Genomic DNA, 24,455 nt, shown 5'->3' on the forward strand with positions numbered 1-24,455 from the left:
CGAACCTTCACAACGGTGCACAGTTAGGGGGAACACTTTCTTGAAATTATTGCGAGGGATCATCTTATTTAAGCTACCGTCGTTCTAAGAAAATAAGATGTAAAACATGATAAACATCACATGCAATCAAATAGTGACATGATATGGCCAATATCATTTTGATCCTTTTGATCTCCATCTTCGGGGCGCCATGATCATCATCGTCACTGGCATGACACCATGATCTCCATCATCATGATCTCCATCATTGTGTCTTCACGAAGTCGTCTCGTCAACTATTACTTCTACTACTATGGCTAACGCTTTAGCAATAAAGTAAAGCAATTACATGACGTTTATGTTGACACGCAGGTCATAAATAAATTAAGACAACTCCTATGGCTCCTGCCGGTTGTCATACTCATCGACATGCAAGTCGTGATTCCTATTACAAGAACATGATCAATCTCATACATCACATATATCATTCATCACATCCTTTTGGCCATATCACATCACACGGCACATGCTGCAAAAACAAGTTAGACGTCCTCTAATTGTTGTTGCAAGTTTTTACGTGGCTGCTATAGGTTTCTAGCAAGAACGTTTCTTACCTACGCCAAAACCACAACGTGATATGCCAATTTCTATTTACCCTTCATAAGGACCCTTTTCATCGAATCCGATCCGACTAAAGTGGGAGAGACAGACACCCGCTAGCCACCTTATGCAACTAGTGCATGTCAGTCGGTGGAACCAGTCTCACATAAGCGTACGTGTAAGGTCGGTCCGGGCCGCTTCATCCCACGATGCCGCCGAATCAAGATAAGACTAGTAACGGCAAGTAAATTGACAAAATCGACGCCCACAACAACTTGTGTTCTACTCGTGCATAGAAACTACGCATAGACCTAGCTCATGATGCCACTGTTGGGGATCGTAGCGGAAATTTAAAATTTTCTACGCATCACCAAGATCAATCTATGGAGTAATCTAGCAATGAGGGAAGGGGAGTGCATCTACATACCCTTGTAGATCGCTAAGCGGAAGCGTTGCAAGAACGTGGATGAAGGAGTCGTACTCGCAGCGATTCAGAACGCGGTTGATTCCGATCTAAGCGCCGAACAACGGCGCCTCCGCGTTCAACACACGTGCAGCCCGGTGACGTATCCCACGCCTTGATCCAGCAAGGGGAGAAGGAGAGGTTGGGGAAGACTCCATCCAGCAGCAGCACGATGGCGTGGTGGTGGTGGAGGAGCGCAGAACTCCAGCAGGGCTTTGCCAAGCACTACGAGAGACAAGGAGGGAGAGAGGTAGGGCTGCGCCAAGAGGGAGATGATCTCGTGTGTCTTGCAGCCCCCAATACCTCAAGTATATATAGGGGAAGGGGAGGGGCTGCGCCCCCATCTAGGGTTCCCTCCCTAGGGGTGGCGGCAGCCCCAAAACCCATCTAGGGTTGCGGCCAAGGGGGGAAAGAGGGGGGCGCACCTAGCGTGGGCCTTAAGGCCCATCTGGACCTAGGGTTTGCCCCCTCCCACTCTCCCTTGCGCCTTGAACCTTGGTGGGGGGCGCACCAGCCCACCTGGGGCTGGTCCCCTCCCACACTTGGTCCACGCAGCCTTCTAGGGCTGGTGGCCCCACCTGGTGGACCCCCGAGACCCTCCCGGTGGTCCCGGTACGTTATCGATAGCACCCGAAACTTTTCCGGTGACCAAAATAGGACTTCCCATATATAAATCTTTACCTCCGGACCATTCCGGAACTCCTCATGACGTCCGGGATCTCATCCAGGACTCCGAACAACATTCGGTAACCGCGTACATACTTCCCTATAACCCTAGCGTCATCGAACCTTAAGTGTGTAGACCCTACGGGCTCGGGAGTCATGCAGACATGGCCGAGACAACTCTCCGGTCAATAACCAACAATGGGATCTGGATACCCATGTTGGTTCCCACTGGCTCCACGATGATCTCATCGGATGAACCACGATGTCAAGGATTCAATCAATCTCGTATACAATTCCCTTTGTCTATCGGTACGATACTTGCGCGAGATTCGATCGTCGGTATCCCGATACCTTGTTCAATCTCGTTACCGGCAAGTCTCTTTACTCATTCCTTAACACATCATCCCGTGATCAACTCCTTGGTCACATTGTGCACATTATGATGATGTCCTACCGAGTGGGCCCAGAGATACCTCTCCGTTACACGAAGTGACAAATCCCAGTCTCGATTCGTGCCAACCCAACATACACTTTCGGAGATACCCGTAGTGCACCTTTATAGCCACCCAGTTACGTTGTGACGTTTGGCACACCCAAAGCACTCCTACGGTATCCGGGAGTTGCACAATCTCATGGTCTAAGGAAATGATACTTGACATTAGAAAAGCTTTAGCATACGAACTACACGATCTTGTGCTAGGCTTAGGATTGGGTCTTGTCCATCACATCATTCTCCTAATGATGTGATCCCGTTATCAACGACATCCAATGTCCATGGTCAGGAAACCGTAACCATCTATTGATCAACGAGCTAGTCAACTAGAGGCTTACTAGGGACATGGTGTTGTCTATGTATCCACACATGTATCTGAGTTTCCTATCAATACAATTCTAGCATGGATAATAAACGATTATCATGAACAATGAAATATAATAATAACTAATTTATTATTGCCTCCAGGGCATATTTCCAACAGGTGAGGGATACGCATAACGTAATTCTTATTCTTGATTCATCCAAGTGTTTAATTCCTTCCTCCGGAGTTCATTCGTGGTATCAAATTCTCGATTCAAGTTGCTCACCTTTCTTTTCCGGAGCTCCAAGTTATTTCAATTATATCATTTCAAAGCTTCATCTAATCATTGCAAGGCCTCAATCTTATTATTTTCATCCTTCACTTCTTTTGATCATTCTTTTATTACCGGAGTTCTTCATGGAGGTCCTACATGGTGGTTCATCAAGGATTTAATTCCTTCTCGAAGTGTTCATCGAGATTCTTTTCAAAGGAGCTCAAGTTTTCTTCATCTTGCATCCGAAGTGCAATTCTTTCTACCTTATCATTTGAGGTGGTGTTATGTCATTGTTGATAATTTCCCTTCGTGTTTCATGATTCACAAGTTTTCAAGAGTGACATATCTAAATCCATCATTTTCTCTTTGCTCAAGACATCTTTTCAACCAATCAACCTCTTCATTGGAGTATCTTGGGTTATATTTCACCTAAAGCCTTCCCTAAGGAATTTTGCTATTGTGGTGCTTATCAATAATCCAAGTTTCCTCCTATTCTTGCGATGAAGTAAGTTCTCATCTCTTCGTTTCTATCAAGCAAGCAATTGATTCCGTTAATGCCTGAATTTCACCTCAAGATTTTGAGAAGTTTTCAATAAGCCCACTACAAGCTTATTCATTTCGTTGTTATCTTTCCAACAACTATGTGATAAATTTCTCGGAAGGGTGTTTTCCAAGCTCATTTGTGGCAGAAGTTGGCATTTTCTTCTCCAATCTTTCTTTCTTTCCAATGATCGAACTTCTATTCTTTCGTTCCGGAGACAGTGTGTTGTTGATTTCATCAAGTATCCTCATCTTGTCAAGATCATGTTCCATTCCTTCCATTTACAGTCGGAGTGCTATCCAAATTATATCATTCTTATTCCTTCTATATCATGTTTAACCGGAGTGTTGTGTCTATCATTCCTCTTCTAACTGGAGTCTCATCCAAGTGCTTTCATTTTTCCAAGCCCATATTCTTTACCTTTCATTTCCAACCGGAGTGCTGTCTGAATTTGTTCTTCCTTGTTCCTCTTTTCTGACGGAGATAGTCAACTTCGTTCATCTCCGTTGTATTCTTTTCTCGAAATGGTTTAACCTCTCAAGGTTCATGGTTTCACTCATTTGTCAAAGAAGCAACTTAGTTTTACCTCTTCTCTTCCTCTTCTGTTTCCCTCCGGTGCCATCCTAGATCTCGGGACGAGATCCTCTCGTAGTGGTGGAGTGTTGTGACGCCCCAAGACCGGAGCTTCAGATGCGTTCCATGTTTTCCGAGTTTCGTTATGTGATTTTTTTTGTCTGTTGCATTTATCATTGCATCATGCATCTTGTCCATACCATTGTTGTGTTTGTTTAATTTAGTTGCTCATGTGCATTGCAACTTCTTTTCTTCTCTTGATCTTTCCATCAACCCCATGCTCACTTCCAACTTGGTTTCACCCAAGTTTCAAATCCCTATGCCACTTCTTTCTTTCCCTTTTCTCTATTTATTTGAGTTGCAAATAGAAATGCTCAAATAAATGTTCATCTTTTGCCCATAAATCATATTTATTATGTAGGGTCATCCTATAAAATTTAAGCCCATTTGGATTCAGTTTGGTTAGGATATAAATTCATGCAAGTTTGAATTAAATTCAAACATGTTCCTTTGTGTGAACTTTATTTCTCTCTAAAATTCCTTTCACCATTTTATTTAAATTCCTCATATTTTTATGAGTCCGGGAAAATTGTCCTCGTGCCCAGATTCCGCCCCTACCTTCTCTTTCTTTTCCTTCTCTTTCTCTGTTTTGTTTTAAAAAGGAAAAGGATGGAGAGAGGAGAGCCAGCTCACCTGGGCCTCCCAACGACTAGTGCGGCCCAAGGCCAAGGCCCAGCCATCCATTGCCTAAACCTAGCCGGCCCAAGGGGATGCTCGATCCCATCTCATCCTCTCCCTCTCGTCCTCCCATGCCGCCGCCACACGCACGCCCCACGCATCGAGCCAGGAGGCCGTGCTCGATCCCCCTCCTCTCTCTTTGATCTCCCAGCGCCGCCAGACTCCTTCAGCCGATCCCCATCTCTCCCTGGCAACCATCGCTCTTCCTCCATCCTCTGTTGCAGCCTCGCGCGCCCAGGGCCATGAGCAGGAGCGCCGTCCTTGTCTCCTCGCTCGCGCCTCCTCCGTTCCCATGGCGATGCCGCCCCGCCACAGCCACCTGCGCGCCCGACGCCGCCCCGCCTCCAAGTTCGCTGCCGCCTCGCCGTCACCATGGCCCGAAGCCGCGCCTCGGTTGCTTCTTGTACCGCAGCCGCCGGCCTCTCCTTCCTCCTGCCCGGTTCCCCCTGCCGCCTTGCCACCGTCGAGCTGCGCCACAGCGCCGACCTCGCTCTGCCCCTGCAACTGCTGCTTCGCCACCTCGCGCACGCGCCTCTTCCTCCCTCTGTTCAGCCGCAAGCGCGCCGCTGCCTTCTTCGAGCAGCAGCAGTTTGTTTCGCTGCCTGCTGACAAGCACCCGACCCAGCCTTCTCCTACTGCTACCTCGAGCAGTACCACCACGACCTGCATGCCCTGTCCGCCGTAGTGGACGACCGCGATGCCCCACTGTCATCATGCACCTCCACTTGTTGTTGCTGTTGACGTCAAGTTCGACCACCGAACATGGATTAGCGCCAAGTACCATGGCGGCCCTCCAAGAATTTGGATTCAACAAGTTCGACGATGCTCTTGTACAACTACGTTACCGAGACCAGCAAGACCGACTACACAAAACCGCCAAGTACCTCTACGCACGGATGCGTCAAGGTCGCCTCAGATATCGCCAAGTACACCACCAAAAAGACCACACAAATGCTCGAACGAGTACTGAACGAAATGCCGAGTACCACGACACGACCATCGACATGTACCCCTACACCGCACCGACACGCCGAGTTCCTCTCCGAATGCGTGTACGACTACCATGGCCGAAAGAACCGTATACCACTACCGTCTCCGAAGAACCGGGTAACGGAACCATCAAGTTCGACTACCGCCAACATGTACACCTACCGTCGCCGAGATCGCGAGATCCTCTTCCGTCGACCCTAGAGCATGCGAGAACGACTACTTCCACTACGAACGCCCCGAGAACGTCTACTTCCCATATACCGCATCGAACTCGAACCGCTCCGATAATGCACGCTACAAAGGTATAACCGCCGAGATGGGCGTCCAAGAACGAATGCTTGTGTTGTATGAGATGCACCCTTTGTCTGCACCATGTCCGTATTGTCACTCGTTTCCATGCCACTAACCCGTGGGAACCCGGCATCCGGGAGCACCCCACCATCCTTGCATGACACGCCCCCATCACTTTTCCTTTTGCACCGGCATCTCAATCGAGTTACCGGAACCGGAATGTTGCCGTGGCACCCTTTTCGTTTCTGCCACGATGACAAATGCTTCATATCATGCTCTTGTCAACTTTTCCAAATTGCATAAAACTTGCAAACGTCATCCGCATCATGATAACAACATCAAGAGTGTTTAAATTGTTGTTTTGCATTAATTTGCTAAATGCATATGGGGATTTACCGGATTTGTTGTCGGTTATATCCGGCCCCATTTAAATTGTTTAGATGGTATAGTTTTGTTATGCTTCACCATTTGCCATGTTAATCAACATTTAATATTCTTGGGTATCTAAACAAGAGAGAACTAAATAATTGTTGTGGTGTTTCGTCAATATGCAACTCATTGCATATTGAGCTCCACTTAACTTGTAGTTTTGCTTGTGCATATCGCCATGCCATGCCTCATTAAACCGGACATGCATCATACTTGGTTGTGCATCATGCCATGTTTATGTGGTGGTTGTTTATTATGTTGTTTGCTTCTTTCCGATGTTGCTTCTTCGGGTTAGTTCCGATAACGCCGCGTTTGTGAGGATCTGTTTGACTTCATCCGTTTGTCTTCTTCATGGACTCGTTCTTCTTCCTTGCGGGATCTCAGGTAAGATGACCATACCCTCGAAATCACTTCTATCTTTGCTTGCTAGTTGCTCGCTCTATTGCTATGCCGCGATACCTACCACTTGCTATATCATGCCTCCCATATTGCCATGTCAAGCCTCTACCCCACCTTGTCCTAGCAAACCATTGTTTGGCTATGTTACCACTTTGCTCAGCCCCTCTTATAGTGTTGTTAGTTGCAGGTGAAGATGGAGTTTGTTCCTTGTTGGAACGTGATTATTGTTGGGATATCATTATTATATCGTGTTTACTTTAATGCACCTATATACTTGGTAAAGGGTGGAAGGCTCAGCCTTATGCCTGGTGTTTTGTTCCACTCTTGCCGCCCTAGTTTCCGTCATACCGGTGTTATGTTCCTTGATTTTGCGTTCCTTATGCGGTTGGGTTATAATGGGAACCCCTTGACAGTTCGCCTTGAATAAAACTCCTCCAGCAAGGCCCAACCTTGGTTTTACCATTTGCCACCTAAGCCTTTTTCCTTTGGGTTCTGCAGACTCAAGGGTCATCTTTATTTAAACCCCCGGGTCAGTGCTCCTCTGAGTGTTGGTCCAAACTAGAGCACCGTGCAGGGCCATCCCTTGGCAACTTGGGTTACGTCGGCTCCTATACGCTTAGCTTATCCGGTGTGCCCTGAGATTGAGATATGTGCAGCTCCTATCGAGATTTGTCGGTGCATCGGGCGGTCTTGCTGGTCTTGTTTTACCATTGTCGAGATGTCTTGTAACCGGGATTCCGAGTCTGGTCGAGTCTTCCTGGGAGAAGGAATATCCTTCGTTGACCGTGAGAGCTTGTGATGGGATAAGTTGGGACACCCCTGCAGGGTTTTTGAACTTTCGAAAGCCGTGCCCGTGGTTATGGGCAGATGGGAATTTGTTAATGTCCAGTTGTAGAAAACTTGACACTTAACTTAATTAAAATCCATCAACCGCGTGTGTAGCCGTGATGGTCTCTTTTCGGCGGAGTCCGGAAAGTGAACACGGTTCTTGTGTTATGCTTGAACGTAAGTAGTTTCAGGATCACTTCTTGATCACTTCTAGTTCACGACCATGCTTTGCTTCTCTTCTCGCTCTCATTTACATAAGTTAGCCACTATATATGCTAGTGCTTGCTGCAGCTCCACCTCACTACCCTGTCCTACCTTTAAGCTTAAATAGTCTTGATCTCGCGGGTGTGAGATTGCCGAGTCCTCGTGGCTCACAGATACTTCCAACCAGTTGCAGGTGTCGATGATACCATGCAGGTGACGCAACCGAGCTCAAGGAGGAGCTCGAAGAAGATCATGTTCGTTGTGTTGTTTCGTTTTCCAGTTGATCAGTAGTGGAGCCCAGTCGGGGCGATCGGGGATCTTTTTCATTAGGGGTAGTCTTCTTTTATTTTGGTTCCGTAGTCGGACCTTGATTGTATTCTGGATGATGTAATGCTATATTTATGTATTGTGTGAAGTGGCGATTGTAAGCCAACTCTTTATCCCTTTCTTATTCAGTACATGGGATGTGTAAATATTACCCCTCTTGCGACATGCCTACAATGCGGTTATGCCTCTAAGTCGTGCTCCGACACGTGGGAGATATAGCCGCATCGTGGGTGTTACACACGATCTTTTCTGAAGACCGTGTTTTTACTCCCACAGATACTGCCATCACCCCTCCAATTGAAATGGCTAATAACAAGAAAAGTAATTGAATGTACAGACATTGTAAGATAGACAGGTGCAATTGATAGTAGGGAAGAAAACAAGACATGAAATAATTCACATTTATGCTGTCTAACCAAACAGAATAGCAGGACATAATTTCAAATATATGATGGCTAATTAAATAGGATAGCATGACACAATTTCGCATGTATGATGGCTAACTAATCAGGATAGAATGACATACTTCAAAATATGATGACTATGTAAACAGGATGACATGATATAACTATACGATGTGTCTATTAAAGTGGTTGGCATGCCATAAATCACAAACATACCGTCGATGGAAACATGATGACATGATATAATTCACGGATAGAATGACATAATTCAAAATATGATGACTATGTGAACATGATGAGATAATATAACTATATTATGTCTTTAGAAAATGGGTTGGCATGCCATAATTCAAATACATGCTATCTATGTAAACATCATGGCATGATATAATTCAAATATATAATTTGTATACTAAGAAAGTGAGCAGAGAGCAATCGCATATATGATGTGTCAACTAAGGAGATGACATTCAATATCATGTATATGATGTAAAAACTAAGCATTGCAATACAAAATATGCATGATATGAGTAATATAACCCTGCCAAGTTTGAGCATACACCTCAGGGGGATAATAGGACTGGTCATCTGCCTCTGAATCCTCCTCTGAAGAACTATCTCTAACCAGCAACATATCTGCTCAACCAGGTAGCATTATCTGCTCTGAAGACCTTGTTTTCACTCCAGATTTCTCCGTCACCAATTCAGATGGCTGATGCATAGGAAGAGCAGTTGAATATACAAACATTGTCGACAAAAGCAATGAGAAATACAAAAAAAGGACGGCATGATATAATTCACATATATGACGCTTGGCTAAACAGCATGGCATTGCATAATTCACATATATAATGCCTTGCAACAAGATAACATTGCATAATTCACATATATAATGTATTGCAAAAATATGGCATTGCATAATTCACATATATGGTAATTAGACACTAAACAGGTGGCATTCACACAAATCATGTCTAAACTAAGCAAATGACATAGCAATGCAAGATATCATACGCACGATATGAGCAACATAACCCTGCCAAGTTAGAGCATGCACCTCGGGAGGGGGGGGAATAGGACTGGTCATTTGTCTCTGAATCCTCCTCTGAGCAGCTATCTGTAACCAGCAAGATATGCGCTTCGTCAGATAGCATTGTCTTCTCTGAAGACCTTATTTCCACTCCAGATTTTTCCATGACCGTGCCGAATGGCTGATACACAGGAAGAGTAATTGAATGTACTAAAATTGTTGACAAATTTAATACGTAATAAAAAAATGATGGCATGATATAATTCACATATAAGATGACTGGCTAACTAGGTTGGCATTGCAAAATTCACATATATGATGCATGGCTAAACAATATGGCATTGCATGATTCACATATACGATAAAGAAACTAAACAGATGGCATTGACACAAAGCATGTCTAAACTAAGCAGATGACATCTTTGATGTATACAGTAAGCAATGCAAGGCACCATATGCATGATATTACCAACATCAGCATGCCAAGTTAGAGCGAAGACCTCATGGGGTAAATAGGAGTGGTCTTCTGCTTCTGAACCCCCTAGAACAGTTATCTTCTTCTTGATTACGATCCGAAATGTGTGGAGAGGGACTGCCTTTGCGCCCACCATGAAACGGCATCTGCATGAAATTTTATTGCCACAATCAAAGGCGGGGGGGGGGGGGGGGGGAGGGGGGCCTGGGGGGGGGGGGTTATCATCAAATCTCCCTCTGCCGCCACCGCCATCACCACCGCCCGCCTCCACTCCTCCGGTCCGTCGTTTTCGTCCTTGGTAGGCCGACGCGAGAATCGCCCGACATCGTTCACCACCGAGATCTCCACGGACGCGCTGGGTCTCCGCTGCACCCAGCCCCTCCGCCGTTGACATACCACGCCGCCACTCGCCGATCTATGGCATCCTCGCCGACTCTGTAGTAGTTTCATTGTGTGTATGGTTGCAATGAAATAAAAATATATTATTATGGCATGTTTGAATAGAAGCCTGTGTTACTCCAAATTCACATGCTCCCCTCATATATCTATCTTAGCACTGTCTCTGTTTCCCTTCTTGTTTCTTTATATTGTTCTTTTTATTGATTTCATTGTTATTTGTAGGTCCTCCTGTGGCCACCAGTGACCCCATAGTTGTATCTACAACTCCACCTCTTGTTCCCATCCCAGTGAGAAGCTACAATTACTTGAGTAAGGATGAGATTGAGGAGAGGCAGAGGCAACAACGCAATATGGCAGAGGTGGTAGTCGTGTACCGGTCCGTTGTACTTCTCATCTTCACTGCTGCACTCTTCTACTATGAATACCAAAGGCTGATAATCTTGGTCTCTGAGATTGCTGCGGTCTCTTGCCTTCTTCTTTATCTCTGGTCCTCCCACATTATGCGGTTTTGGTTAGAGCGTCCAGTGACCGAGGATGCCTCATTGGTCGTGTTTGTTTGGTGCTTAGTGCTTTGCCTGCTAGGGTTTCTTGTAGGAGTGATGATTAGTCCAGTTGCTGCTATGGTCATCACCAGTTTGGCTGCAATATGCATGTCAACATTTTTTGTGCGAAGTCTACATGAGTATCTACATACAAGATTAGCGTGTTGTCTCAGTGAGGTAGGAGACAGTTTCTCCAGTGCCGTGGCTCAGGGAGGGCATACCAAGAAGAGGAGATCAGTTTCTCACCAAGAAGTTGTAGCTGCCAAGCCCCCATGGAAATAGGTAAGATATGCAATTCTACCACTTTAGTCTTTGAAGTTGGAGTTTTGATGTGGTTCTGCATTTTGTCTTGGTTTAGATTTGATAAGAAGGAAAGATAAACTCCAAATGTGCATACATATGAATTAAGTGGGCACGAAAGTAGCTGAATTTGTGATACCAGTCTTTTTATGGACGCAGCTGTTCTGCTCGCGAGCACAGGTGAGCACTTTATCACAACGGCTCGCCAAGGCATCGGGATGTGTAGCGTTCAATTATTCAGCGAAGTGGTCGATCGTTTTTAAAACACGGGAGAGGGGAATACGGTATGCGGGTGTGTCGTATGCCGCGCCGGTGACGGAGCCCGCAGGCGGCGCCGTGACGGGCGCTTTCCTGAGCCGTGGCTCGGGAAGGCGTTGTACTGCTGATCCGTGGCTCGGGAAGTGGGACTTCCGCTGTCGGTGGTGGGCAGGCTAGTAAATGAGGAATCAGATCGTCGTCGTGCTGTCCCCCACCTCTGGCCACTCTTTCTTGGATCGCCATTGACGCACGCGGAGGTCGGCGGTGGATGAAATACACGGCGGCGCTTGTGGGGATGGAGTTCCTGATGCAACCATTAGGAGGTAAGCACCCCCCCCCCCCCCCACCCCCACCTCCCATCCAAAGCCGCCTTTTTGGATCCTCGCTGCTCAATCTCTGCTGGGGGATTTTTGCAATGGATATGTGGCTCTGATCCAAATGATTCTGGTCGCCTGTAGGGCCGCCGTGGTGGAAGAGGTCAACGACAACCAGCTTCCAATGGAGCCGCTCCACTACCCCGCGGTGGCGATAGGGGCTGAAGAGCTACCCCCCATGGCGACAGGCAGATCTGTGCGGCGGATGGGGCACTCGCAGCCGGGAGCGATGATGAACCACAAGCATCTAAGCAATCTATTGATCAGATTGATCCAAAAACTCCAGGCTGGACTCGAAGGTAATCTCTTGGTTAATAATGGTGTTTGCATTTGGGGTTGTTTGTCTCATTTTTATGTGTACTTCAAATCCGATGAGCTCACATTTGTATAGGCTGGTCAATTATGCAGGAGGATTTAGTTTCATAATTTGAAAATAGGTAGACAATATACAAATTGGAATGGTTGTATGCAGATTTTGTGGTAGGCTTGTGTGCTTTCCTCATGGCAGGTGTTTTTAGATAGTAGCACGAACACATGGTTAAAACAGAGAGCATGCCAATGTCAGTCTGCTTTTATGGATAGTGCGTACTGATGCGAGGGAATAGATATCAACACTGAGCTGGAAAATGTATATTTGGATACATAAATCATCGAACAAGGAAATGTAGGGTGGGATAAAAGCGAGACTGTTCGATATGCTGAACACAGGGTGATCAGGCATGCTAAGATATTTCATGTACAGATTGTGGGAAAGATATGAGAGGCGAAATACAAATTAGAATTGGTGTACATATTATGTCCATAACCATAGATGGAGGTACTAGGAGCATGTGTGTTTAAAAGAAAAGCATGCTAGGCTTGGTTTGTTTTGAGGATAACTTTAGTGAGTATATTCCAGAATTAGGTTGGGAAGGTTTCTGAGATGCAGCTTGAGTTAACCACAAATCCTATGGGTCATGGCTGGTGAAAATTGAAAAGTAATTGACATCCAAAATGTTGAAATTCCTGAATGTAGGCACAAGAAGGACACCCATCTGCTTCATTTCCAGTAGAAATACATGCTGTCACATATTAATCTATCAAAATGCAGGGTTAGAATTGGAGTTCCTACTCCAGTAAGAGCGCCTTGCCCTGGGTGACCCAGCGCCCTTGAGAAGGCAATACGGGGGTTCGCTGACAAACCGGGCAGCATTGTAATTGTGCCAGCCCTGGGTATGAGCTTCGATACACTCGGGGTGGCCTATGTGAATGCCCCACCTGGATTACATTCTCTACTTGTGGGAGAAGGGATTTGAAATACGGTACGGGAATAGTTGGTTGAATGTGTTAAGAACAAAATGCATGCAGGAAATTGTTTGTGGATCTGAGGTACGCGTTTGTACCCTCCTGGATTATCTTCTATTTATTTGGTCTGCTTGTTGGGCGCATACAGTGAATGATGATGCTAATTCTGCGAGTGACAGTGGGAACAGACTCGTTGGTTTGTTGGCGCCAAAGAAACGGAAAGAAATGAGGCGCCCAACAACCAGCTGGGAGAAGGCACCGTACGAGGGGCTGAGCAAGTGGACGAGGTTCTGCAGCATATGTCGCAAGCAGGGCCACAAACGGACTACTTGCCCGGACTGTGGTGATGCCCCGAAGCCTGTTCGGAAACCAGCAAGGTGCAAAAGTTGTGGAATTGAAGGTCACAGGCGAAACAACTGCCACAAAGTGGGTGATCTGCGGATGACTGGCATGTGAGCAGTTGCAGGACCCTGTCTGTCAAGACTAGAAATATGTAGAACTTAATGTGTGCGGCTGTAGTTCCATCAGTAGAACTCCTCTAGTGTCATGCTTGTTGAGTGTGTTCGACTGCTGCTATGCATGGCAGAATCAAATATGGATTATCAGAAATAATGTATGCTTGAATTGGTCTGAATGTCAACGTATTAGTATTCGCACGATGTGTGTTTTATTTTTCTGAATTTTTGTACACGCTGGTGATGCATTCTGAGTTTGTCGGCGCTATGGTCATGTGTAGATTTGTAAAAAAAATTGCAGTATGTTGATGCATTTGAAGTTATCAGGAATGCAATCTGAATTTTTCTACTCTACAGACCACAAAGTCTGATATTCCTAGAAATATGGGAGTGCATTCTGAATTTGTCAGCGCTATGCTCATGTGTAGAATTTTGAAATATTTTGCAATATGTTGATGCATTCTGAAATTATTCATGAATTGGAAAGTGTCTTGATTTCTGATTTTTTGTACAATACAGACCACAAAGTCTGAATTTTCCTAGAGATATGGGAGTGCATTCTGAATTTGTCAGCGCTATGGTCATGTGTAGATTTTTTTTTTGAGCAACTCATGTGTAGATTTCTGATTTTCCTTTTGCAATATGTTGATGCATTATGAAATTATTCAGGAATTGGAAAGTGTCTTGATTTTTGAATTTTTGAACAATACATACCACACAGTCTGAATTTTCCTGAGATACGGGAGTGCATTCTGAATTTGTCAGTGCTATGGTCATGTGTAGATTTCTGATTTTCCTTTTGCAATATGTTGATGCATTCTGAAATTATTCAGGTATTGGAAGTGTCTTGATTTCTGAATTTTTGAACAATACATACCACAAAGTCTGAATTTTCCTAGAGATATGGGAGTGCATTCTGAATTTGTCAGCGCTATGGTCATGTGTAGATTTCTGATTTTCCTTTTGCAATATGTTGATGCATTCTCAAATTATCAGGAATTGGGAAGTGTCTTGATTTCTAAAATTTTCCAGTGTAGGCCACAAAGTCTGAATTTTCCTAGAGATCTGGGGTGCATTCTGAATTTCTGAATAACCAAAATGCACATAATCCGGAGCTCGTACCTACTGTACTTAACAGTAAACGAAAACTAGTGGAGACGCGTGTACAAGCGATCCCGGGCGTGCATGCAAAACAGAAAGGAAAGAAACTGATTTATTTTCCTGCTGATTACATTAGGCCCTGAGTACAAACGATAGATAACCCATTTGATGGTTACTACCACCTGAAACAACAAACATTACTAGACCAACAATCCTTTGTTTTCATTAACACAGAAAATGAGAGTACAGACGATAACATTTTGTCATCACTACGACGGGAGAACACAACTTAATTAATGCCCCGACATGGAATTTTGACTCGTCAAACCCCAACGCTAATGCTAAAAACAGCCTGCAGTTTGAAGATGCAGCTGAACCACAGCCTCTAGCAAACCAGGCGGCCGAGCACGAGCAGCAGCATCCCCAGCCCAATGAGTGCAACAATTAGGATCGCCCAAGCCAGTAAAACAGCTAGCCGTTGCATCTCTGAGCAGCAACGACAATGATTGGCACCCCTCGCCAGCGTCGGCGCTGTGAACCTTGCCAACCCCGCCATTGACCTCGTCGGTTGCCTGCTGCGACCAAACCCTATTGCAGATTTGTGCTGCCTGGCAAAGATGGTTTTCCAGCCCGTTTTTTCCAGCGCAACTGGGCAGTGTTGAAGGAGGAAATTGTGAAGGCGGTACAAGAATTTTTTCTATCTGGACATATGCCTCCCGGTGTCAATGATACGGTAATTGCTTTAATTCCTAAAGTTAAAGATCCAGTCTGACTTACTGATTTTCGGCCAATTAGTCTATGCAATGTCATATATAAGATTGTAGCCAAGTGCTTGATTAACAGATTGAGACCTATTTTGGATGATATTATTTCACCAGAGCAGAGTGCATTTGTGCCGGCAAGATTAATCACGGATAATGCATTATTGGTCTTCGAGTGTCTCCATTACATGCAGCATGAGAAGAATCAGGAGAGGAATTTTTGTGCTTATAAATTAGACCTGTCTAAGGCCTATGATAGAGTAGATTGGGGTTTCCTGCGACAAGCGATGCAAAAGATGGGCTTCGCTCACAAAGGTGACCCTTTGTCCCCGTTCTTGTTTCTGCTTGTGGCTGATGGTCTCTCTGTGCTTCTCAGACAGAGTATGAAGAGGCATGTGATTGATCCGGTGAAAGTGTGCACCAACGCGCTGGGTATATCTCATCTTTTATTTGCGGATGACACACTTTTATTTTTCAAAGCTAGCCATGACCAAGCTGTTCATATCAAGGAAATCATAGCCACATATGCTAGCGCTACTGGCCAACTCATTAATCCACAAAAGTGTTCAATTCAGTTTGGTGAGTGTTGTGCAGATGTGGACAAATAGGAGGTACGCGCTGTTTTGGAAATCCAAGCTGAAAGTTTTGAAGAGAAATACTTGGGTCTCCCTACACCGGATGGCCGTATGCATAAGGGGAGATTTTAGAACTTGCAAGCGCGACTGTGAAAGAGAATCATGCTTTGGGGTGACACCCTATCAATGGCGGGCAAGGAGACAATGATAAAATCAGTTGGTCAGGCCCTTCCAACTTACATAATGGGTGTTTTTAAGCTGCAATATTCAGTTTGTGATGATCTTACAAGTTTGGTCAGAAACTTGTGGTGAGGGAAAAGGAAAGGCAAAAGGAAAGCCCAGTGGGTCGCATGGGACAAGATATAACAGAACCAAAGAGCAGAGGAGGGCTGGGATTTAGAGATTTCCGTCTGATCAACCAAGCATTGCTTGCAAGACAAGCTTGGCGCCTACTTACAAAGCCAGACTCGCTTTGTGCAAGAGTGTTCAAAGCTAAATATTACCCTAATTGCTCTCTAGTGGATACTGTTTTTGCAGGTAATGCGTCATCTACATGGCATGCAATCCATCATGGCCTAGACCTTCTCAAGAAGGGGCTGATTTGGCGCATTGGCAATGGAGAAAGCGTCAGAATATGGCGAGACCCATGGGTGCCTCGGCCACCTTCCTACCGGGTATTACAAACCGCGCCAATTGTCGCCTCAGGAGAGTGGCACAGCTGATCGACGCCCAGGGTCGCTGGGACCAGGGGCTCCGCGCTCACTTTATGCCTCTTGACGTCGATGAGATCAGCAAGATAAAGCTGAGCCCGCAGCTGATGGAGGACATCATCGCATGGGCGCCAGAGGCCCGTGGGATCTTCAGCGTAAGAAGCGCGTACAAGATGGCCCTCGACGAAAAAATCGCACATCTATATGTGCAACGAGCAGGGCACCAGACGGCACCAGAGCCGTCTGGGACACGTTATGGGGGTGCCCTGCTCCCCTCCCCCAAAGGTACGCGTACTGGCTTGGCGAGTGGTGAAAAACGCACTAGCTACCATGGCAAATTTGGCTAGAAGAAATATATCTGATACTGATATTTGCCGTTTGTGTGGTGTGGAACGAGAGGACACGTACCACGTCTTCTGCAGATGCCCGAGAGCCATAGATCTTTGGTACGCCATGGAGGAGTCCTGGAGCATGCCAAAGCTGGACACCGTTGCTAATACGGGACCGGAGTGGTTGCTGCACCTACTGGAACGGTGCAGCGAGCAGGAGCGCCTTTCGCTGCTCATGACGGTATGGCGAATATGGCATGTACATAATGAGATTACCCACAATAAGCCGGCGCCACCTACTAAAGCATCTCGACAATTCCTCTCGAGCTACATGGACTCGCTGTTGTGCATTAAACAACATCCAAACGCGGACACTGCTAAAGGGAAGATGGTGGTCAGCTATGGTCAGGCGGAGAGGAAACAACAAGACCACATCTCCCCTGCTGACAACCCAAGGCCCTAGGAGAGATGGAGCGCACTGCCGGAGGGATGGTGCAAACTAAAGGTTGATGGTGCCTTCGTGGAAGCTGACAAGACAGGAGCTGCTGGTATGATTCTTCGTAATTCTGAGGGAGAGGTGATTTTTGCATCTTGCCGCTATTTGTCATCATGTGCGAGCGTGCTGGAGGCAGAACTTGCTGCTTGTCGGGAAGGGATTTCACTCACACTTGTGTGGAGCACGCTACCTTTCATCATGGAGACGGACCACACCATGGCATTGAGCATGCTCAAGGGCATAGAAGTTGATAGATCACCAGCTGCGGCAATAGTGGAGGAAGCAAAACACTTGCTGAGCTTGGGACGACCACATGAAATAACACATGTTAGGAGAGGTTTGAACTGTGTTAGTCATGCACTTGCGCAACTAGGGAGGCAGCCTCGCACAGCAGTCTAGCTGCGCCATGCCCCTGAACACATCTTAGCCTTATGTAAGCTAGACTGTAATGCTCATGGTTGATGAATGAAGCTTTACATTCGCAAAAAAGAGATTTGTGCTGCCTGGCGACGGGGAGAGAGAGCTGGGTACTGCTGCACACCGAAATGACGATTCAGATCAGAACGGTACGTCCGGTTCTATCTGATGCATCCATAGAGACCAACCTGCACCAAAAAAATACAGATCTGGAGCTGCTAACTACGAAACGGCTGCAATATGATCCTAGATCATACTAGAGAAAGCACTCACATTTTTCCTGGTGCACTTATGGTAGCGGTCGCCGACGTTGTCGTCGCCCCGAGCAATCCAGGTGATGACCTGGCCGCCACAGACAAGGCAGGGGATGAGTGACAACATCTCGTCGCCGACTCCATTGGACGCGGAGGTGGACATCGTGCAAGCTACCGCAATCTTAGCTGGAGACGATGGTTCGATCTGGTAGGGAAATAGGCGAGAAGGAATGGGGATGAATGAATCTTGATGGGGAAGATTGGTAGGTTGGATGGGGTGGTGTGCAGCAATAAATGGGAATTGGGAAGCAACGGGCATTGTCTCAGAATCGGCAACATAACTGTAACACCCATGATGCGGCTATAACTCCCACGTGTCGGAGCACGACTTAGAGGCATAACCGCATTGTAGGCAATGTCGCAAGAGGGGTAATCTTTACACAACCCATGTACTGAATAAGGAAAGAGGTACATAGTTGGCTTACAATCGCCACGTCACACAATAGCATAAACATAACATTACATTCATCCAGATACAATCAAGGTCCGACTATGGAACCAAAATAAAGACAACCCCAAATGCATAATGTCCCCGATCGCCCCAACTGGGCTCCACTACTGTTCATCTAGAAAGGAAACGTAGTATTGTCCTGAGTCCTCATCGAACTCCCACTTGAGCTCAGTCGAATCTCCTGAAATGGTATCCGGTCCCTGCATCTGGTTTTGAAGTAAACTGTGAGTCACGGGGACTCAGCAATCTCACACCCTCGCGATCAAGACTATTTAAGCTTATAGGTAAGGTAAAAGGTATGAGGTGGAGCTGCAGCAAGCACTAGCATATATGGTGGCTAACATACGCAAATGAGAGCGAGAAGAGAAAGGCAAGGCACGGTCGAGAATCTATGATCAAGAAGTGATCCTAGAACAACCTACGTTCAAGCATAACATGAGACCGTGTTCTCTTCCCGAACTCCGCCGAAAAGAGACCATCACGGCCACACACTCTGTTGATTCATTTTAATTAAGTTAAGTTTCAGGTTTTCTACAACCGGACATTAACAAATTCCCATCTGCCCATAACCGCAGGCATGCCTTTCAAATCCCTGCAGGGGTGTCCCAACTTAACCCATCACAAGCTCTCACGGTCAACGAATGATATTCCTTCTCCCAAGACAACCCGATCAGACTCAGTATCCCGGTTACAAGACATCTCGACAATGGTAAAATTAAACCAGCAAAGCCACCCGAATGTGCCGACAAATCCCGATAGGAGCTGCACATATCTCATTCTCAGGGCACATCGGATAGGTCATGCTATGAGTAAAACCAACCCTCGAGTTGCCCCGAGGTGGCCCCGCAGGCTGCCCATTTCGGACCAACACTCAGAGGAGCACTGGCCCGGGGGGTTTAAAATAAAGATGACCCTTGAGTCCACGAAACCCAAGGGAAAAAGGCTAGGTGGCGAATGGTAAAACAAGGTTGGGCCTTGCTGGAGGAGTTTTATTCAAGGCGAACTGTCAAGGGGTTCCCATTATAACCCAACCGTGTAAGGAACAAAAAATCAAGGAACATAACACCAGTATGACGGAAACTAGGGCGGCAAGAGTGGAACAAAACACCAGGCATAAGGCCGAGCCTTCCACCCTTTACCAAGTGTATGCATTAAAGTAGAAAAGATATAATAATGATATCCCAACAATAAACATGTTCCAACAAGGAACAAACTCCAATCTTCACCTGCAACTAGCAACGCTATAAGAGGGGCTGAGCAAAGCGGTAACATAGCCAAACAACGGTTTGCTAGGACAAGGTGGGTTAGAGGATTGACATGGCAATATGGGAGGCATGATAAAGGATGTGGTAGGTATCGTAGCATAGGCATAACAAAAGAGCGAGCATCTAGCAAGCAAAGATAGAAGTGATTTCGAGGGTATGGTCATCTTGCCTGCAAAGTTCTCCGAGTTGACGTAAGCTTGATCCTCGTAAACATTCTCGACGGGTTCCTCGATCATGTACTCGTCTCCCGGCTCTACCCAAAGCAAGAACACAAACAAAGGGAACCACAATCAACCACGTGCAATGCACAAACAACCTGATGCAAAACATGGCATGATATGCGGGATGTGATATGCAATGCATATGCATGCTCCGGAAGGAAAAGATTGAATCAGGCCTCAACTTGGAAAACTAAGAGTGCCGCTGGAAAGATGAGTTGATTTCGGTCGAAATCGATATAAAGATCACCGGAATCGGATGCACGGTTTGCAAATGGCAAGCAAAACAATAATGGCGCAAAGCTGCGATTAACAGCACGAGGCCATCTAAATGCATCAAGAACAACAAGCTACTGCACTCTAACATAACAACAAAGCACATGGCAGGGATCCACTCAGGATGCTTGACAAAAGATGAACACTGAGCTATGGCTAATTCACTCAATAGCAGGTTCAAACAAGCATGGCAAAAGTGCAAAAGATAACAGGTTACAGACTTAGTGAAAATAACAACTTGGCAGGAATTTAACATCAGGAAGAAATGTTTAGATAAAGATAACAACATGCTACAGGAACATATCATGGCAAAGCAAGGCATGGCATGAAGCTACTCAAAGCATACAACAAAAGTCCCTTACTGACCATAAGCCAAAAGGGATCATAAAATACAATGGCAACCATGTGAACATAGCAACTTTCGTTAACAGATTCAGACTTAGCAGAAAACTGGAACATGGCAAAACAGATTCACGTAGGCATGTTTACGAGCTCGATGCACTCACCACAAGGCATTGCATGACAAACTAAGCATACACCCACCAAGTAGACATGATGAATAAGCTAACCATGGCAAGAACACTCTCACATCATGCATGGATCAACTACAACAACCTCGGCAAAATTGCTTAACATGTAAACAATCTGCCAGGAACATTTTATAGCAAAAGTAGAGCAAGATTGAGTCATGCTAGGGGACTCCATAATTGCAAACAAAGACATGGATGGATAGAGCATAACAATATCTCAAAAAACATCCTTACTGAACATGCTCAAAAGAGGCATGGTTCACTCTGTAGCAACAAGAATACATGGCATAAAAATATTATCAGGGAAAAAACTTAGAAGATTTCTATGTCCCTGAAATCACCAACATCACGAGAGCTACTTTGCATGCTTGTGCTAGTCACCACAAAGATCACAAAAAAAATGGCATACACCCCTGTAAAGATGGCATGGCATACTTCAAAATACATGTAGGGCTCAAGATCATAGGAGGCACACATTAAACATGGCAAAAATGACAAATGTCCAATAACTGCTAAGAATCCGAAACTAACATTACATAGCACTCTTGCAACAGCATTTAGGGCATCAAGATGAACTCAAATGAACATGGTGCAATGGAATGAAATGAAGTACACATCGATACGAACAATTTGATATGCTACACGCCCAAAACGGAGCCATGGGTGGAAAGATATGATGCAATGAAAAATGCTAAAAGTAATGGAAAACTGGGACGAAGTCAACCCTAGGGTTTACTGTAGCCGATCTAGATCTGGGCGCATGCAAAACGAGGTTCGTCGAGTCCTCTCACCGGAACAGTACTTGGGGGCGCCGGAGTTGGAGTCGCCGGCCGGAGGGGTCAAGGGCGCCGCCGGAGTTGGCCGGATCCGGGGTCGGAGCGGCGCGACGGCGAGGTAGAGGACCGCGGCGCGGCGAGGCGAGGAGGAGCGGTGACCGGGTGGCAGGGGCGGCATTCGCCGACGTCGAGGTGGGCGAGGCGAGGCGGCGCCGACACGGGCGAGGGAGAGTGGGGCGGCGCTGCGAGCCGGGCGCGGGGAGGCGGCGACTGGGCCCGGGGGCCCGCTACGGGCCTCATCGGGCCGGCGGCGGAGAGGACGGCGGCGGGACACGTGGCAGCGTGGGAGTGGTGGCGGCGACTTTGTCCGGCGCGGACCGGACGTGTCCGGCGCGCGGAGGGGAAGGGGGCTAGGTTTAGGGTGGAAATGATCCGAGAATTTCGGTGGAGGTGCCTTTTTATACATAGGAGGAGCTAGGAGGCTCCAAATTGAGTACGGTTTGCGGCCACGCGATCGTGATCGAACGACCGAGATGATGGAGGGGGTTTTGGTGGGTTTTGGGCCACTATGGAGGGGTGTTGGGCTGCAACACACACGAGGCCTTTTCAGTTCCTCGGCTAACCGTTGGAGTATCAAACGAAGTCCAAATGGCACGAAACTTGACAGGCGGTCTACCAGTAGTATACCAGGGCCGCTTGGCAAGTCTCGGTCCAATCCGAGAACGTTTAACACCCACACACGAAAAGAGGTAAAAGGGAACACCGAAGGACATAGGAGCGCCGGAATGCAAAACGGACAACAGGGAAAATGCTCGGGTGCATGAGACGAACACGTATGCAAATGCGATGCACATGATGACATGGTATGAGATGCATGACAAAGACAAAAGCAACACGAAGACAAAGACTCGACAACGAGGAAATAACATAACTTAGTGCCGGAAATGGCAAGAGTTGGAATACAAATATGGCAGGTTACATATGGGGCGTTACAATAACGGCCTAGTCTGCTCCTGCACGTCTGAGCGAGACCCCAGTTGACTCACGTCGTGGCAAGGCCGTGATGGCAGACGTGGGCCCTCGTAACTTTTCATTGTGTTGGATTATGGATGGGCTTAGGCCCATATAAGACACTAATCCCTGATTAATCTTGAGGCCCATGTATGAGATGGCAGGTGGTGGGAAGTTTAGTCCCACCTTGCTAGTTGAGGAGAGTTGAGACCCCTTTATAAGGGCTTCTCTACCACTTGCCATTGGGAGCTTGGAAAGAGGAGTGGTACACGCACGCTCCTCCTCCTCCTCCGCCCACCTCACCACGCCTCGCCTCGTCACGACGCGCGCGCTGCGGGTTGCGGATTGCGGGAATGAGCCGAGCCGAAGCTTATTTTTGCCGCTCATGAATGAATTAATTAATCAGGGATTAATTAACGAGTCGCTAAAATATGGGCCACTGTCCAAGACATTGGACGGTGGGCTGACTTGCGTTGCCGCGATTCGTCGACTCCCTTGCCGGGGGTGCGACCCTTGCCGGGACCCGCGTATTCGTCGACTCCCTTGCCGGGAGTGCGACCCTTGCCGGGAACAACGACTCCCTTGCCGGGAGTGGGCCAACTCGGTCGTGGGCCTCGGCAAGGCCCACGACTTTCTTCCTTACGGACTATATAAGAAGGCTCTAGCCAGTGAAGTAACCTAGTTCGGTTCACTCACTCCCTCTCGTGCGACCTAGCCGGCATCTACTGTTCCTCACTCTGTGCTGCCTCCGGCGATCCCATCCCGACGACCGCGTGCACGGCTGGTCGGGAGAGAAGGTGCCTCCGGAACCCCGTCGTTTGAGATCCTGCCTGGGAGAACGGCAATAAGGTTTTTGGGGAGCGTCTCGACGCGACTGCTCCCGATCCGTCCCCAAATCTGTTCGCCTCTGCTTCCACTACCTCCTCTGCATCGACAGCATGGCCGACGCCGCCGCCGCTAAGAAGAAGGCTACGGATGACACCGAGGCTGCTGCTGCAGCCACCGTGTTGGCCTGGCCAACCGGAGGGTATGATCGGCTCATCCCTTGTTTACTCGTACTTATGCTAGCCGCATATGTGCTGCTCATAGAAGGTTCGATTCTATGTTCTGCACGTGCTAGTATGCTTAGGTATCGCTATGAGATGCATACCTTTTATGCCATGCTTACTGTTTACTCGTGGATAAGTCTAATCGGAAAAGTGCTAATATTTCCAACAATCCAAAAACCTTATTTTAGGCACTTTTCGATTCAAGGCTTTGCTGCTACTCTGAAACCGGAAAAGTTTACCGGGATGCATTTTAAGCGTTGGCAGACTAGAACCACCTTGTGGCTCATAGCAATGAACGTGTTCTGGGTTGGTGGTGTGTCCCTCACAGAAACGATTGCTCCTGAACAGGAGAAGGCATTTAGGGAGGCAACCACAATCTTTCTGGGAGCAGTTCTGAGTGTGATTGGAGACAAGTTGGTTGACGCCTATATTCATATGGGCGTTGCCAAAAACTTGTGGGATGCGCTCGAAGTCAAATTCGGCGCAACTGATGCTGGCAGTGAGCTATATGCCATGGAGCAGTTCCATGATTACAGGATGGTTGATAACCGTTCTG

General features: G+C 46.9%; 2 protein-coding genes and 1 pseudogene across 2 annotated transcripts; all 3 read left to right on the forward strand.

The window, feature by feature from the left end:
• Positions 1-5,413: 5,413 nt before the first annotated feature.
• LOC147970534 (uncharacterized) lies at positions 5,414-11,231 on the forward strand. Its single transcript, XM_087523474.1, has 2 exons — positions 5,414-5,537; positions 10,630-11,231. The coding sequence occupies exons 1-2, from the start codon at positions 5,414-5,416 to the stop codon at positions 11,229-11,231; spliced, it is 726 nt and encodes a 241-aa protein (XP_087379600.1).
• A 231-nt stretch (positions 11,232-11,462) lies between these two features.
• LOC125508136 (uncharacterized) lies at positions 11,463-13,821 on the forward strand. The gene is made up of 3 exons (XM_087525660.1): positions 11,463-11,834; positions 11,966-12,180; positions 13,314-13,821. Exons 1-3 carry the CDS (start codon positions 11,776-11,778, stop codon positions 13,619-13,621), a joined length of 582 nt encoding a protein of 193 aa, XP_087381786.1. The 5' UTR covers positions 11,463-11,775; the 3' UTR covers positions 13,622-13,821.
• Positions 13,822-16,771: 2,950 nt separating this feature from the next.
• LOC147970535 (uncharacterized) lies at positions 16,772-18,067 on the forward strand (annotated as a pseudogene).
• Positions 18,068-24,455: the final 6,388 nt, after the last annotated feature.

This window comes from Triticum urartu, chromosome 5A (assembly GCF_056163025.1).
Source record: "Triticum urartu cultivar PI428250 chromosome 5A, HENAU_Tu73, whole genome shotgun sequence".
In the NCBI taxonomy this organism is placed as follows: domain Eukaryota; kingdom Viridiplantae; phylum Streptophyta; class Magnoliopsida; order Poales; family Poaceae; genus Triticum; species Triticum urartu.